Below are 16959 nucleotides of genomic sequence, written 5' to 3' on the forward strand. Positions count from 1 at the left end.
CTTTCGGGGGTCTGCTTTGCAGTCTATATCTAAAAATGTACCAGCATTGCTTATTGGTATTAGATGCTCATTATTAGGTTTGTATTCTTTCTTCCATTGGTTATTTTTGGTGGGTGGATAATATTCAAAAAATGGTCTTTTCTTCTTATGTGTTTCATACCTATGGCTTGGTTCTGCTACATTAGGTTTCATTTCTGGTCCTCTAGCAACATTCATTTTTACACAATATTCTCTTTCAAATTCTTCCAAATCACTTAGATTTATATCGCTGAATTTTTCAGTTAATTCTTCTAATGTTTCATCCATCAATCAATATCACTAAGTGATGTTTCTTTTATTTCTAGTTTTCCTTTACCTTTTTCTTCAGTTTTTAATTCTACTTTCAATTTTTCTGTTTCTTCTAGTATAAATTTTTGGGTATTGAGTCTTTACGAACCAGTCATCATAGCTGCCTGGTTGAGGTTTTTGTACGGGTTTTTTAAAGCTTGTTCCAATTATTCCAGATTTTAGTATTTCAAATTTTTCTACTCTTTTATTTTTCTTTTGGCTTAATTGGATTACAGATAATTCTATTTTTATTTTTCCTATTTCTTGTTTAATTTCTTTTATTTCTTCTTTGAGATTTAAAAGTATTTCTTTTAATTCAAATAGTGTGGTTTCCATAAAAGTTAAGGGTTTTTATTGATATTATCTTTTTTGAACGTATGTTACGTTCAACGTAACATAGAGTTAGCCTTATAATTAATATACCCATCTGTTGGCAATATTGGTACTGTGTTGTGTGTTGTCCAGCGTAATTATTATTGTGTACGATATGTTAATAAAGAATTTGTAACAATATTACTAATAATTATTTATAAATTAATTAATATCAAATAATTTAAAATAATTTTTAATATCTTTACAATAATTATATATAAAAATTTAATTTACCAAATTAATCCTAAAAGTAGAATAATAACATAAAAATTTATATTATTTTTTATTTTGTTTTTGAGGACAATTTGATGAATTAACATTTTTCCATTAATATTCTCAATAACATAGTTGCAAATGTATTATTGTAAAAGAAAAGAAAAAGAGAGGGTAGGAATATAATTAGTGGCGGATTTAGAAAATAATTTACCGGGGGCTAAATTAGATATAGTAAAATTAAAAAATTAAAATTTTGAATATATAAAATATTGCTAATACATTTATAATTATTCTTGATGCATTTTCACATTTTGAAAATGCTATGCGATAAACTCATTATCAATATTGTTAAATGGATCATTTCCTACAAAGACAACCAAACTATTATTCATACATCTGGTTTCAAAGACGATTCTTCACAAATTTCGTTATCTCTACTATTACTATGAAAACTGCAAGAATTAATCCTATTTTTAGGAATAGAAAAATGTTTTGTGTGATATGTTATCATTATTTTTAATTGACGTATAGGCTTTCATAATTCTTAAAGTTTAAATTTTATGGGCTTATAGATTTATCGAAACTATTGTAATAGATTTAATGGGGGCTTATTAGAAACCTAAAATATGTTTTTCTTTTATTCTTAGAATTTCTTTTGGCAGCTCCCATTTGTCTCATGCTACATCCGCCGCTGAATAAAATATACTTAATAATAAAAGTATCTTAAAATATTTTTTAAAATATAGAGATTAAAAAGACTATTAAATAAAAATATATGAAATAAACGAGCATTTATTCATTAATCATTTGTCAAAATACCATTAGTTATTCCCTAAGAAGTGAAAGTTAACATAACCCATGATGATTCTACTAAAATTCAAGTTGTATTTCGAAGAGCTTGAGGAGAATCTAACAATGGGTTATTAATTAGAAGACTAATAACAACTAATTAAACATTGAGTCACATTCCAACCACATATTAATACACAGTACTCTGGTATATGTCATATCATTGAGGTCTCATTGAATTGTACAAACGCAAGATCTCCTTATTTCCCCAAGCTCTCCATCTTCTGACGTAGTACTGTTTTCAATATAAAGCTAGTGAGAAATATTGAAACTGCTGCAAGTTGGTTTAAACTTAAAGACAAGTACTGCTGTTGGAATAGAAAAATTAAACAGAAAGAAGACGTAATAAACTATACTACAATGCGATGTAAGAAGGAAAAAAAAAATCAATTAACATCATAAAATGATATAATGTTATAGCTCCTTCTCTCTTCCTTAAGTACCTTTAGCATTTTTTAAAAACTTAATAAAATTATGCTTACAGAGTGCTTACTTCAACATTTGGCATATTGACTAAGATACAAGCTTATAAACTTGGTTTATATCACAAGATTATCATTATTTATATAAAATGGGGCTTCTTCATTAGAAGGAATTATACAATATAGGGTTCATTTTGGATTACCCATCGTGAAATGACAATCGTTAAAATACTCCCTTAATTATTCTCAACCTCAGCTTACTCTTTCATTTTTATAAAAAAGATAAAAAAAAAAAATCATCATCTTATCCCCATTTTTTTCCCTTATCTTTTGAACAAAAATGGGGGTAAGTTGAAGTTTACAATAATTTCAAAAGTATTTTGAAGAATGTCATTTCACGAGGAGAGTAATTTGAAATTTACCTTATAATATATTAAACATTTGTGATATTTCCACCCTACTATTTTTATAACCCACCCCACCTCCATAAAATAATTACAATAAATTCACATTATTTTATAAAATTTCAAATTAATGATAAGTTCAAACAATTTATTAATTAAATCATTCTTACAATATTTTTTTTCTTTTGTGACTAAGTCTTTTAACAATATTTAACTATTTAAGGTTGCTTTAGAATAAGTTTAACTTGACTAGTTTGCCCTTATAATATAAAATAACCAACTGACTCTAAGAAATATATATAATATTGTAACTAATTGTTTAGGCATTTAGTTTTATGTTTTATAATCTAAAATATTTTTATATAAAATTTAATAATTTTCAATACTCCACATGTCCTAATTATATCTTGTTAGTTTAGTGGAATATTAATAATCGTGCTAATAAATTACTACTTTTACATCATTAAAATATAAAAAAGTTGTATAAAAAATAATTAAAGTAAACTTTTAGATATTTTGATACTTTTACCTTGTGAGGGTGAAATAACCATATTAATTTATGTTAAAGCAACCTTATTGATCAAATATAATTATAAAAAAAAGTCTTAAAAAATAAATGAATATAAAATAAATTACTACTTACACATCATTAAAATATTAAAAAAATGTATAAAAATAATTAAAGTTAAAGTAAATTTTTAGATATTTCAGTATTTTTACCATGAGGGTAAAATAGTCATTTTGGTTTATTTAAAGCAACCTTATTGATCAATTATAATAATAAAAATAGTCTAAAAAAAGAATATGGATTTAATTGATTACTTTTTAAATTTCTCCTTAATTTAAATTAAAAAAAACTAATGTGAAATTGTTGTAATAATTTTCTGAAAAAGGGGGGTTTATAAAATTTGTGGCATGGAAGTAGCATCTCCCTGTTTGTCTTGACAAATTAATTACCGGAAAATTTTCTTTTCAGCATGTGCCCTTCAAATTCAAGTTAGCAGAATTTTATAAATAACTACTCACAATAAAGTTAATTAGCAAGCAAGATATAGAAATAAATTAGTTTTACCTAGGCTCAAATTCGTGAACATGAGCAATATCTTTGCCATTTGCATCAGGCCAAGTAACTACTTTCCTCTTTTCTGTAGTCTTCTTGAATTCTTGATTTTCGGCCTCCAATTCCGTCATTGTTGTCTTCTTAAGAGTACTCTTCAGGTTGGTGGGCTTAATGTCGTGATCAAGCCGGTTGCAGCAACCATCAATGCTCTTGTCTTGCCCTTGTGTTTCATCAATATTATTATTACTATGCAATTTTTCCGTGACCCCATCTCCTCTCTTATTTTCTGCGCATAGTCTCTTCTTGCTAATGTTGCTTCTATCCCTTTCTTCACTACTTCTGCTGCTAAAACTTCTTGATGGTACATAGCAGGAGCACACCAAAGCTGTGCACTTGTTTTGCGCCGTTGCCGCCAGGAGTACAAACACAACAAGCACCAACGTAAACCCTAGCCATGACATATATATATGTACCCCCTTTCTATAGATAACATGTCAAGCTAGCCTTGATGTTTTTGTGTGTATTACTGGAGTTCAAAGAAAGCAATTGATGAAGAAATCAAAGAATGTTTGTATTATAAAGGGTAATTGTAATATGATTAAAGTTATTGCTTTGCAAATAAGAAAGTGGGGTGACTTCCTCTCATGGAAGTGGGCAAAGATGGATGGTGATATATTGAATTAAAGAAGATTCATAAATGCCATGATTTTTTATGCCTCCCCACTTAGAATTGTTTCCTTTTTGCTTTCTCCCCATTGCTCAGTTTGTGTGGTGAAATTAATTTAAAAATAAAAAATAAAAAGAATATAGCACAATGCTCTTTATCTTTTTGGTGTGTAAGTTAAAGGGTTTATTCATTATTGTTTGATATTTTTCTTCTCCCGTGCAATTTTAAACTGCTTTTGGTTCATGGCATGATCTCTTGTAATAATTAGTGAGAGAGAGAGGGGACATCGTCACTTACATGTATATATCATCAATCTATACTTTCAGAAAATTATCTGCTATCATCTAAAGTTATTCTATTATTAAAATTCTATGAAATATTATCATTCATCACAACGTACAAATTATTTACAAATGACGGTCATTGTAAATTTGTGTTTACTTCTGTTTTGGTAATTTGTAAGAGTAAATTTTTTTTTTTTCAGTATACGGTTGATACACATTGTAAACAATGAGTACAAAATCGAAAAAATCAAAATTTTGAAATATTTTTTGTAATAAGATAATCTTTAATTGGATGACTAATATTTTCCTTATTTTTACTTATATTTATGTATGCCTATATGTTTGTGCGCACATGTATTTTGTATTTTTCAAAAGGGAGTGAGTGTAGCTTCAATTATGATATGTAACAAGTAGCTCAAGTATGCATTAGCATTAATTATAACAAAATAAATACTCATTTAGTCTTTATATTATCACTTAAGTACCTGTTTAGTCCCAAAATATTAAAAAATACCTCAATACAGGGTACTATTAAATATGTTGCACTCATGCCCTTATCTCTCCCCCACCCCCCAACAATTATACCTTTGCAACAATATTTTAGGGATATTAATGAAAATAAAAATATTAATTCACCAAATTGTCCTCAAAAACAAAATAAAAAATAATGTAAATTTTTATGTTTTATTCTACTTTTAGTATTAATTTAATAAATTAATTTGTTTATAAATAATTATTAGTAGGATTGTTGTGATATTATTAAATATTGTTTAAAGTTGGTTGGTATTAATCAATAAAATAATAATTAGTAAGATTGTGTGGGGGCAAATAAAATACCAATTCTTTTATAATGATAGTTATTGGTTAATTTGCTAATTAACTTTTCCAATAGATATATAAATTAGGTCAAGAATATTGTAGCAAAGGTATTAATGCAAAAACCAAGGAAAAAATAGGATTAAGAGTGTAACATATTCAAGAGTAAGGTGTCTTAAGGTATTTTGTTAAAATATAAGAGCTAAATGGGCACTTAAGTTAAAATATAAAGATTAAACGAGTATTTAATGATTATAACATTTTTTTCTTAAACATAAATTATTATAACATTCAGACACAAATAATTGACCCAAAAAATTAAAAAAAAGAAAAATAGTGAGTCAAAATTAATTCTAACAGTGCTTTGGTTTAGCTTTTTTATGTGAAAATATGAGGTAATTTGAGAATAAATGATGTAAATAAAGGTTGAAACATGTGATTGGTATAGCTATAGGAAATGGAAATTGATTTGTGCTACGTTCCAACATATATTCAAACTCGAATCCTTTTATAGAATAATTCCTCCTTGTTCATCAGTGACAACTGAGTTAAATTCCCGACAGTCCGTAATGCATTGCAGAGCACTTCAAGTTGATTAGACTTCAGAAAAAGCAGATTCCCTCCGCTCTTCATATGTCTGCAAGAGTTTTGACTTGTAGAACAATCGCTTTTCATTTATTTGAATTTGTGTTTATTTTTGTATGATTCCCATATTATTCTGTGAAAGCTTTTGATATGTTTGTATCCATGTTTAATTTTTTGTACGATTCCTACATTATTTTTGTGAAAGTTGCCCCATATTCAATATCATGTTTATGGCTTTGCAAGGAATTATTTGTCTTAAAATCTTTGTTTTAAAGCGAAAACATATTGAATTTCACTACGTGGAACATTTGAAAATCTATCTGAATGCAAGTGCAGGGTTTGCAGTATCTCTTTGTCAGTGTGGAAAAACCTTAATTCAGCCTCAGATAAAATGATAAATCTCAATTTATCGCCAAAAAGTATAAAATCTTAATTTACCATTAAGAAAATGAGGGTAGTTGATGATTTTTTTTTTTTTTTGGTATTCTTAACAATAAATGAGGATAAATTGATATTTTAACATGTTTAGGTATAAATTAAATACTGTCATTTTAAGTAGAGAGTAAATTGAAGGTAACCCTTTCTTAACTCATACCTATTTATGATTCTAATAGGGAAAATTCAAAATTGAATGCTCAAGAATAGTGTGTGCTTCATCTATGACCTTAATATAATATTCCATAATGTTTGAATCTACTTTCTACAACAGAAAGCAACAATAAAAATCATAGGCATTACTAGTGCCAATGCTGCCAATTTACAGTGCACCTTCACCAAGTACTAATCATATAGATAAGAAGAGAATGGTCATATTAGTAGAGATAACATCTTTTCATTGTCTAGCTTTTAATCATATAGATAAGAAGCCTTTTTCTGATCTAGAAAATGAAAACAAAATATGTAGAAGATGCACATATACCATATTCATTGAAGATGACACACTACCAGAACACAGTCCTTCCAATCTCTTGAAGCCTTACAGCACTTTTCGTAGAAGCTCGAATAACCCTACCAAGATCACTCCCCAGTGCCACCGTTGCTGCTTCATCATCAGCTTCACTTTCTGACCCACAACCAGCCCTTCAGAAATCAAAGGAAGTTAACAATGAGGAAAAGATTAAATACTGAATACCTACACAAGAGTGTGGCCACACCAATCTTGGGGAAAGGGGAAATCCAGTTTAATTTCTGTTTGCACATGGAGAATAGTGGTGTGGTGTGTGGTAAGCTAAAAAATGAATATTAAAAACTAGAAAAGAATACCATCACTGAACCCTTGCTACCAATGAAGGGACACCATCTAAAGAAAGCATTCTATTGTTAGCTCGGACAATTCTAAAGTACATACTAACTTTGTGTCCTTGATTCCCAACTAGAAGATACATGCTACAATGCTACTGGCAAAGACATGGAATGAAGTATGAATAAAATTACGAGAAATTGCTTAAGTTGACCAGAAAATTCATGATAGAAATTTCACTCCAATTGAGTATAAAGGCAGATCATAAATAGTCCTAAGTTGCATCTCTAAATTTTCAACAATAGGCTCAAGCACCATAATAACTAGTGTTCGATACTTATGACTCGTAATTAATAATCCTCAGACTGTTAAAAACCTAAAATGAAAATCAACAGATCCGCATTGCAGCCACAACTCCCATAGTGTTACAACTTACGACATCAATTGATGCAATAAAATCCTCCTATCACACTGACATGATTGACTAGAATACAGTGGAAAATTTGATAAACATACATATAATATAAAGGAGCACACGTAGTTACTTGGTAACAAAATCACTCACGTCTTGGAGACTCCTGAGATCTGGAACTTGATGGTTCTGAACAAATTTTCTGAGTCTATGGGAGGCACTCACTGATTGTAGTCTAATAGAATAATGCCTAATATCAATGAGTTTTGTATCTTTTTGTTGTAATTAAGCAAAACAATCCTCTGGTAAGCAGAAAGATTGACCTGAGATATCATATGAAAAGAACATATGAGAATGTTCAGCTGGTTCCTTGCATTTTAAAGATATCAATAGCTGGAAAGATGTTCTGAAACATAATTGCTGTGAGCTTTAGATGTTGATCTCCAGTTCCAAAACCAGAAAGAACAATCTGTTAGAAGCGTACCCACGGTCCCCAATTTACAATTTTTTTTGCATGAATATATTACTTCATTCTATTGTAACTTGAGAAGAACACAAAATTACCCATGTAAATGGGGGAAAAAAATGTGAAGTACATATTAAGGGGAGTCAAATTACAAGTTCGTGACAGCTAGCCAGTTGATATTCAAGAAATAAAGCAAGAGATCAATAGAAGCAACAATGAGAATATAGCTGTGAGAAAATTTAGAAAAGGAGAATTTTTTAAAAGATCTTGAGGACATCTAGGACGCACTTGTAGTGAAAGATTTGGGCCCCGTGGGGCACTTGCGACCCTCAAGTAAGGTGCAGCTTCAGTCTTTGATAATATGAGGAAGTGTGCAGCACCCATTGGCCCTTCAACATTCAAAAAGTCCTTGAGGATCTAAATAAGAGTTCATGAAGAAAAACAAACTAGTGACTGCTATGAGACTGCTTTCTATACTTGGAGCCTGTGAAAGTGACCAAGTATATAACTGAATTTCATGGATTCTGAGAATCAGCCATCCAAGATAATTAAAGACCCGAGAATGGTTTTCTTCAAAGTTTTCCACACCACTGACTTGAGTTTCTGCATCTTGTTTACCATAATACCCTTATCTAACTCATCCTTAGTTATCCAGGTAGTGCATCAACTTTCATCAAAAGTTGATCAAAGACTGACAAAAAGGAAGCTTCAACGTTAAAAATTCACATAGTCTCATCATCATAAAAGCAAAATCACAATAAGTATTAAAAAAGAACTTTACCTTAAACCTGAGATCAATGTGTGTGGGAGCATCAACTTTCTTAAATCCATTACAAGCTGCCTGAAAGAACCAGGCAGCTTTCCTCTTGAAAACACAAAACTCTTTTGGAGTCTTTATCACCAGCCATTTGATCCACCGATGACTTACACAGATCTTCACAAATCCTGTCTTGCTATCCTCTTTTAATTGAGATAACAAGAAAGTAAAGATTGCACAAAAATTGATAATTAGCTAGTCTCAATTTTTTCAGTGGGATAAGAATGAAATATATATATATATAAAACGGTACCATTATACATTTTCATCTCATCAAATACAAGAGCATGTATGTGATCAGACATGGTGAATTCTACTTACTTTTCAGAGGGATATAGCGAATTCCACTTACAAATAAATAGTGACAGGAGGAGATTCTCAGTATAAATATTTATAAAAGTAAAATAATATTTTTCTTGCTATATAGGATGGTAGAATTCATAAAGTTTTTATTTAACAAGACTACAATTTAGTAACACAAACTAAATGAGAATCTTCATTTGTCAATAAATAAATAAATAGATGAATATACAAGTGATTTTTTTTTTAAATGTTAAAATAAATTAAAGTTAATTTTGTTATATCAATTCAAAAAAAGAAATTGAGTTGTATAAAACACAGTTTTGAAACAGAGGATGATAATTATTGTGTGTTTTTTTTTTTTCATTTTCCAATTTTTATCAAACCGACAAATCGATCCAGTCGGCCTTGGATCGGTTCGGTTCAAAACTTTTTTATGCGCTCGGACCGATTTGAACGAAACCCAAAACCGAACAATTTTCGATTCGGTTCAGAACTTCAGGCTCAAACCGATTTAAATCAAAATTCCCCACTCAAGTAGCCCCTGCCCGTTCTCTCTGTGTTGAGTTTTCCAGTGCTGCCAGCTCCTGCAAGAAAGAATGAACAGGTGCGCACCTCAGTTTTTAAATTTAAATTTTTTTCTTTCTTTTTTAAGTTTAATTGAATACAGCAAGATTAATGTTAGACTCCATTAGCTAGATAGTTCACTAAAATTTTCGCAAATTATTATTTTTTTTAATATGAAATTATTTCTTACTTCTTCATGTTTCAGCATGTTAATGGATACTGATAATAGATTTAGAATCAGTTGCTTGTCTCACTTAAGTCATCGCCTTTTCTTTCTTTTTTTTTTCCTGGAACTATTTTTATTTATATTAAATTTGTGAAATTATATTAATTCTATGTTTAAATCATTCATTATTCGTGTATTTGAAGTTTTGATGCTAATAAATTGCCCGTTTAAAAAATTAAAAAAAAATTGAAACAGGATCATTGTGGGAAGACTCTCTGTAAATGTCTCTGGACTGCGGGTTCTGCAGCGGAGTTTCTGTAGCAGTGTAGCTGAAAAAGTATCTAGTTCTAATTCAGGCCAACCTAGCAGTGTATCTTTTTTTTTTTCTCTCTGTTGGCTGATTTAACTGTATCTTATTTCAATTTTATATATGTTGCTGAAATCTTATGAGGCTACAGTCTGTTTTCTTTCAATGATATCTATTATTTTTACATAAAACAACAAATTGGGTCAAATCTTTCTGTTTAAAAAATTGTAGAATAGGAAATATGAGGCGATGGAATTGAAAGTCTGAGAAAGAATAGAGAGCTTTTGTATATTCACAGGTTTGGAGGTTTGCCTGCTTGCCCGTGGTTGAGCTTATAACTGTTCAGTGGCAGGATTATTATTAGTATTATTATTAATTTCTTTTTTTTCCCCCATGATGCCTTTTCTTGAGTTCATGCACAGTTTTTTCTTACTATGAAATAATTGCATTCCAAGTTACATTGAATACTCGCGCAATATTTGACTTTGTTGATTGGCTTAACATTCCAGGAATCTGAGGTCAAGCAAAGCTTTACAAATAATGATGATCAATACGATGTTGCTGTTGTTGGGGGAGGCATGGTTGGCATGGCCCTAGCTTGTTCCTTGGGTTGGTAAAATTTGCGTTATTATTTATGCACGTTTGGTTCCTTTTTTCCAATAATGTCTTTCATTTAGGGCCTTTTACTGGAGAGGCCCTCTTTTCAATTATATATGCTATAATTGTTATTCCTGATTTTATGAAAGTGTGGGATTCACCTTTTTTTTTTTTAATTTATAAAGGGTGGTTTGAGGAATTTGTTTTTCTAAAACAAAAATTAAAAATACCATATGATAGTGGTTTAACTAGAGTTACTGTGATCTCTAAACCTCTTGGAATAGCAATACCAATCCTGTTATTCCAGTTTTTGATATACTGGAACGCTATAGAATGGCGATCCTAAACTTCTTTTGCTAGTTTTAATGGTTATTTTCGATAATTTGATTGCAGCAAGTATGCCGTTGACAAAGCATTTGAGTGTTGCCATCATTGATAGCAATCCTGCTTTGGGAAAAAGCAACTTTATTAAGAAAGAAGACCCGCCTGATCCTCGGGTTAGTACAGTCACACCAGCAACCATATCATTTTTCAAAGGTAATAAGTCCGATACACTAAAACTGTTTTCCAATTCAGGACTATCTATGCTAAAATTATTGTGCGTTTGCTTAGAAATTTAATATATACAAATCCATAAAGTGATCTGTTTCTATTCAAATATGCAGTTTGGTTGATTATCCTTTTGGCAAATATCATTACAGCAAGTGTTTCATTCTTTTCTTTTTTTCATGCTTTCCAGAGATTGGTGCTTGGCAATATGTTCAACAGCATCGTCATGCATATTTTGATAAGATGCAGGTGATGGTTGTCATATTTTTTTAATTTTGGCATTTCTTTTTTTTTTTCCCACTATTTTTCTTTTTCATTGTTTTGTTTCAATTCTTCACCTTCTTTTAATTGGTAGTATGACTCTGAATTGCTGTAATGCCTAGTCCTGTAGAATGGAAAACTTATTTCTATTGTGGAGCAAATGAAGAGAAAGTATAATTAGCTTCAAGTCATTTATGGGTATTGGTCTATTAATAAATGATTCAATTATTTATTTAGTTATTCTTACAAATTTTTGCACTGAAACATATTGTTTCGTGCGTGATTTTGTTTCTTTGGTTACAAACCGGCCCTAGATGATTGTATACTTATGACTTTGTTGAAGTACTCATCCAAGACATTCTCTCTCTCTCTCTCGCTCTCTCTGTAGAAGATTCATTGCTAATGAATTTGCTGGAATGTTCATTTAGGACAATATTGCCATTGTAATGCACCAAAAGTTTTGGTGCCTTGTGTTGTTTGCAGTTTCATTATAATGAAATTATGTGTAATGCATATATATAAGCTGATTCGTGTCATTAAAACTATCCAGATGCACCGAAAGTTTGGTCTTTCATGATATGCAGCTTTGTTATGGTTTCATGAGGTTGTTACTTACGTCAGCTAGTTTTATATGATAATGTACGTATAAAGGTTTAAAAAATTATGTGATGAAGGCTAGAGAAGGGGACGAATGACAGTCAAACTAGAGAGCATTGTACTTCTCTCCTCATCAATCATCAAAGAGAAGACTGGTTAGGAAACTTTTGAAAGGGTAAATTTTGGAATATGTGCCATGTGAAATTACAACGTTTAAAATATTCCCTAAACTATTATAAACTTCAACTTACCCCTATTCTTGTTCAAAAGATAAGAGGAAAATGGTGGTGATGAAAATTTTTGTTTTCCTTAAAAAAAATGGTGGCAAGTTGAAGTTTACAATAGTTTTGGAGGTATTTAAAGATTGTCATTTCACCCCTGGGGGTTTTTTTTTTTTTGGGGGGGGGGAGGTGTGTTGCGTGAAATCTGAAATTAACCCTTATTGGAAGTATTAAAAGAACAAGCAATACCAGTGGTGGTACTGATAAACAATCACTTTCAATTAAAGATTCTGATTATGTTGAGTTGTATTGTGCATTGGCCTGATTGATGCATGCCTAACATGCATATGCATGTAAAATTAGAACAACATAGTAAATTAACTTTACTTGTTTTTTCCTTTTTAATATGAGTAATCACATATTGCTTCTCTCCGTTCCTCTCTAGAGATTATAATATCTTAAATGGGATTTGCTGAGTTCAAGGATTTAATTTTGATCATTCTTGGTGTCTTAACTGTAGAGAAGGCTGTCTAGGTTATGATGTATTAGTTGTACTGGTTTTTTCTTTTCCAAATGGCATGAAGAAGGATTTGAGTTGCGATCTTATCAATTTTCTTATTTGATTTATTTTTCTCTCTTTCTATTTCTTTTTCCTAAAATTGAAACGAATTTTGGCTCCCTCTCATCAGGGTCCTGCTAGCTTTAATTTAGTTGTCATTGGTACGTTTGTATTCAAACGCATGTAATTAGCGCAAGAGTGCTGTAATTCAACTTACTTTTACTGAAACATGCACCTTAATTCATTTTCTCACAATCTTCTGAAGGTTTGGGATTATACTGGCTTAGGTTACACAACATACAATGCAAGGGACGTAAACAAAGAAATTCTAGGGTAAGTAGACTCCTATTCAAGGAGTAAATATTGTTCATTTAGTCCTTTTTTACTGATTGAGGCACTCATCTTGAACTGGTGATTCAGGTGTGTAGTGGAGAACAAGGTGCTTCATAGCTCTCTGTTGTCATGTATGCAGGTATTCTCGTTACTGAACTATTTACTCTGTACCGGAGGAATGCTCAAAGTTGTTGAAATAATTAATCTATTTAGTAGTTTCTTTGGTTGATCATAGTTTGTTTACATGCAATTTTCCATAGACATGCATGGTGATGTGCACTAATGTACCTGCATATGTTTGCATACTAGACTCTTGTAACCACGTGGTATAGTTTTGAGTCCTTGCCAGAAAAACTATACCTACTTTCTGAAAATTTCCTTCTCCCTTTTTAAATTTTCCTTGCTAATGATTAAAGCACTGTGCAGACAACTGTGAGAATGCAATTAACAATTCGATTATCTGCAGAAAGTGTTCACATAACCCCATAAAGCTGCTCTGCCTCACATGAACTTAAACTTGTAATATCATTTATGGACCTAACTGAACTTTCTAAAATTTTTGCACAGCGTCTTCACATAACATTGTGATATAGTCACAGTGTAGAAGGATGAGAAGACAATCTGTTGGAATATTTGGGAACCTATATCGAGTTCTTGTCATTGCTCTTTCTGCTTCTCAGGCAGCATAAATCCTTTTCTTTATATGTTTCCATATGTTGATTTCTGTCAATCAAGAGTTGGATACAGTTTAATGATGCTTATGGAATCATCACTTGCAATTTCTTTTTATAATTTGTTTAGAAAGTACGGAGGGTGGAGTTGTGAAAACATAGCATACCAGAAGCACTCAAGAGAGACCACCTTAGGGAGAAAATAGAAATTGTAACTGTAATGAACTTGACTATATTTGCACAAGTTTTCTTCATTTCTTCATTTCCGTTATTTTTGTTGCTAATGGACTTTGGCTATATGAGAGATATGTCTGCCTCTTTGCTTCTGAGTTATTACCTTCGGTAATGCTGTATTGGTAATACTTCTTTTCTTTGAGTTTGATGTATGTTATCCCTGATGGATAATTAATAGACATAACCTGTTTTATCCAGTCTGAACTTGTTGAAACATCAGCAAATGTGGCCACTATAGTTTGATGTGTAGTTATTATTGCTGCCTTTTTATAATTTTTGCTCTTCAACAGAATACAGAGTTCCAGAAAACCATCTATCCTTCCCGATTAACTTCGATGGCTTTACTTCCAAGCTCTTCATCCATCAGTGTAGACAGCACACCATCAGCAACAACATTGTTCACTAAGGGGCATTTAGCTAAGCTGGATCTCAGTGATGGCACGAGCCTGTATGCTAAGTTGGTGGTAATTGAACCTTCATGTATATGAAATGCATCGCCCCATTGAAATATAACAGGATGATATAAATTGTTTAAAAGATTTTGGATGGCATTTGTTCACAAGATTAATTGGTTAAAGTTACTTGATCTTCGTTTTAGGTTGGAGCTGATGGGGGCAAGTCAAGAGTTAGGGAGTTAGCTGGATTTAAGACAACCGGATGGAGCTACTCACAGAATGCTATCATCTGTACAGTCGAACATAATAAAGAAAACTACTGTGCATGGCAACGCTTCCTAACTACTGGTCCAATTGCACTTTTGCCAATAGGTGATAACTTCAGCAATATTGTTTGGACTATGAACCCAAAAGATGCTTCAGATTGTAAATCAATGAACGAGGATGATTTTGTGAAAATTTTAAATCATGCTCTTGATTATGGATATGGTCCTCATCCAAAGTCAATCTCAAGCGGTAGTGTGGATATGTTTTCTTGGTTTAGAGGAGATGCAACTTTGTCAGCGAAGGAGTGCTTTGAAGTACCCCCAAGAGTGGTCAAGTTGGCATCTGAACGAATGGTGTTTCCACTGTCATTAAAGCATGCTAATAACTATGTGTCGAAGCGTGTTGTTCTAATTGGTGATGCTGCACACACTGTTCATCCTCTAGCTGGTCAAGGTGTTAATTTGGGTTTTGGTGATGCATCTACTCTTTCTAGAATTATTGCTGAGGGAATTGCAGTAGGCGCAGACATTGGGGAGGTGTGTAATGTGATATTTTTATTATGTATATATGCAATGCAGGTGCTTGTTTTCATAATCTTCATAATATGGTATCATATCCATTGTCATGTAAGAAAATTACCTTTAGTAGCCATGAGGAAAGTCAGGTTTAAGAGCCATAGGTGTCTGCTGAGAAGTTGTCTCAAATGTTGTGTGAGAAAATAAAACATGTATACCAGAAAGGCTCATGTAACACAGAAGATTCTTACATTTAAAGTGGAGAGTTTTCCGTTATATCTCACCTCTAGCTAATCCCTAATTCTAAACTTCTAACTTTGTTTGAATAATGTAAAATCTTCAAATGCAGTAGACTTGCATGGAAATAATTGCTGTCATTGGTTATTCACTTTTGCAACATTTTTTGTAGGTATCTCTACTGAAAAAGTATGAAGCAGAAAGAAAACCAGCAAATATAGTAATGATGGCTGTCCTTGATGGCTTCCAGAAGGCGTACTCTGTTGATTTCGGGCCTCTAAACATACTGCGAGCAGCTGCATTTCACGGAGCTCAGTATATTTCACCTCTTAAGAGGAATATTATTTCGTATGCTTCAGGAGAACAGAGACTCCCTCTTCCTCTGCCACTTTTTACTTAAGAGTTATGACCTTGGTATCTGAATAATGTTAGGTGAGTTGAAATGACTCGATTCTGTCTGTACATTGTTAACTATGAAATAAAAGCTTTGGTTTTCTTTGATGTTGTGCAAAAGTAATTTCCAAGTATCAAGATCAGGAAAGATCCTTAGTAACTATTTAATTCATGCTTAGGGCATAGTGGTAAAAATTTGCATGTTGAAGACTGTTGGCAGCTGTAATGCTTGGTAAATGCACTTGTTTATCGTGCTTGGTACTAAAAATAAGACTTTCATCAGAGTGTGCTTGTAAAATGGTTCAATTAATTCCCAGTGCAAAAGAAATCATTTCATTCATTAATAGAAATCATTAGAGAAATCGATTCGGTGTTCAGCTGAACCCTAAGTCCACAGTTACAAAAATATAAGAATCCAATTATATTTAATAATTCTTGACTATTGATTCGATGTTTAACTTTTTTATATTAATCAGTACTGTAGCACCCTTTGCAACGGAGAGAGAAAGAGTAATAATATAATTTGTACAAATTTATTTTATATAAATTAATATGAAATGATTAAATTAGTTGAATTAAATATTTTTTAATCTTTTAAATTAACAAATTCTTTTAAAAATATATAAAAATGGATGCTGTGGTGGGACCCAACTAACTAATCCAAACGAGATGTTAGTGATTGGTAGGTTTCATTAAGCACTCGTATAATTTTTTCCCGTGTCATGTGACCAGTACTATGAAATAGTAATGGAAATATGGAATCATATCGTTGGCTTACTGGCTTAGGGACCTATTTGATAGTAATAGAAAAGTTATTTCCTCAATTGAACAAAAATAAAACTTGCTTGCCATT

General features: G+C 31.5%; 2 protein-coding genes and 1 pseudogene across 4 annotated transcripts; 1 reads left to right on the forward strand and 2 right to left on the reverse strand.

Annotated features, from left to right (window-relative positions):
* Positions 1-1885: 1885 nt before the first annotated feature.
* Positions 1886-4175, reverse strand: LOC18033019. The gene is made up of 2 exons (XM_006420548.2): positions 3663-4175; positions 1886-1999 (listed from the first exon to the last, which is right to left on the reverse strand). Exons 1-2 carry the CDS (start codon positions 4109-4111, stop codon positions 1936-1938), a joined length of 513 nt encoding a protein of 170 aa, XP_006420611.1. The 5' UTR covers positions 4112-4175; the 3' UTR covers positions 1886-1935.
* Positions 4176-6943: 2768 nt separating this feature from the next.
* On the reverse strand, positions 6944-9242 carry LOC112099006 (annotated as a pseudogene).
* A 538-nt stretch (positions 9243-9780) lies between these two features.
* Positions 9781-16215, forward strand: LOC18032315 (ubiquinone biosynthesis monooxygenase COQ6, mitochondrial). Of its 3 annotated transcripts, none has more exons than XM_006420549.2 (10): positions 9781-9844; positions 10226-10340; positions 10787-10886; positions 11268-11411; positions 11614-11672; positions 13327-13394; positions 13482-13533; positions 14590-14763; positions 14898-15497; positions 15886-16215. In XM_006420549.2, exons 1-10 carry the CDS (start codon positions 9837-9839, stop codon positions 16111-16113), a joined length of 1548 nt encoding a protein of 515 aa, XP_006420612.1. In that variant the 5' UTR covers positions 9781-9836; the 3' UTR covers positions 16114-16215. The 3 variants fall into 3 exon arrangements, with proteins under 3 accessions (XP_006420612.1, XP_006420613.1, XP_024045494.1); XM_006420550.2 differs by having other exon boundaries at positions 10226-10307; XM_024189726.1 differs by lacking the exons at positions 9781-9844; positions 10226-10340 and having other exon boundaries at positions 10798-10890.
* Positions 16216-16959: the final 744 nt, after the last annotated feature.

Source organism: Citrus clementina, unplaced genomic scaffold (genome assembly GCF_000493195.1).
Source record: "Citrus clementina cultivar Clemenules unplaced genomic scaffold, Citrus_clementina_v1.0 scaffold_9, whole genome shotgun sequence".
NCBI lineage: Eukaryota > Viridiplantae > Streptophyta > Magnoliopsida > Sapindales > Rutaceae > Citrus > Citrus x clementina.

Bases quoted from the DNA above. Each gene is read 5' to 3' on its own strand.
- LOC18033019 (XM_006420548.2), bottom strand. From the start codon at position 4,111: ATGTCATGGCTAGGGTTTACGTTGGTGCTTGTTGTGTTTGTACTCCTG. The intron at 2,000-3,662 runs GTAAAACTAATT...TATTGAAAACAG, and splicing joins GTTCACGAATTTGAGCCTAG to TACTACGTCAGAAGATGGAG.
- LOC18032315 (XM_006420549.2), top strand. The intron at 13,534-14,589 runs GTATTCTCGTTA...GCTCTTCAACAG, and splicing joins CTCTGTTGTCATGTATGCAG to AATACAGAGTTCCAGAAAAC. The intron at 15,498-15,885 runs GTGTGTAATGTG...CATTTTTTGTAG, and splicing joins TAGGCGCAGACATTGGGGAG to GTATCTCTACTGAAAAAGTA.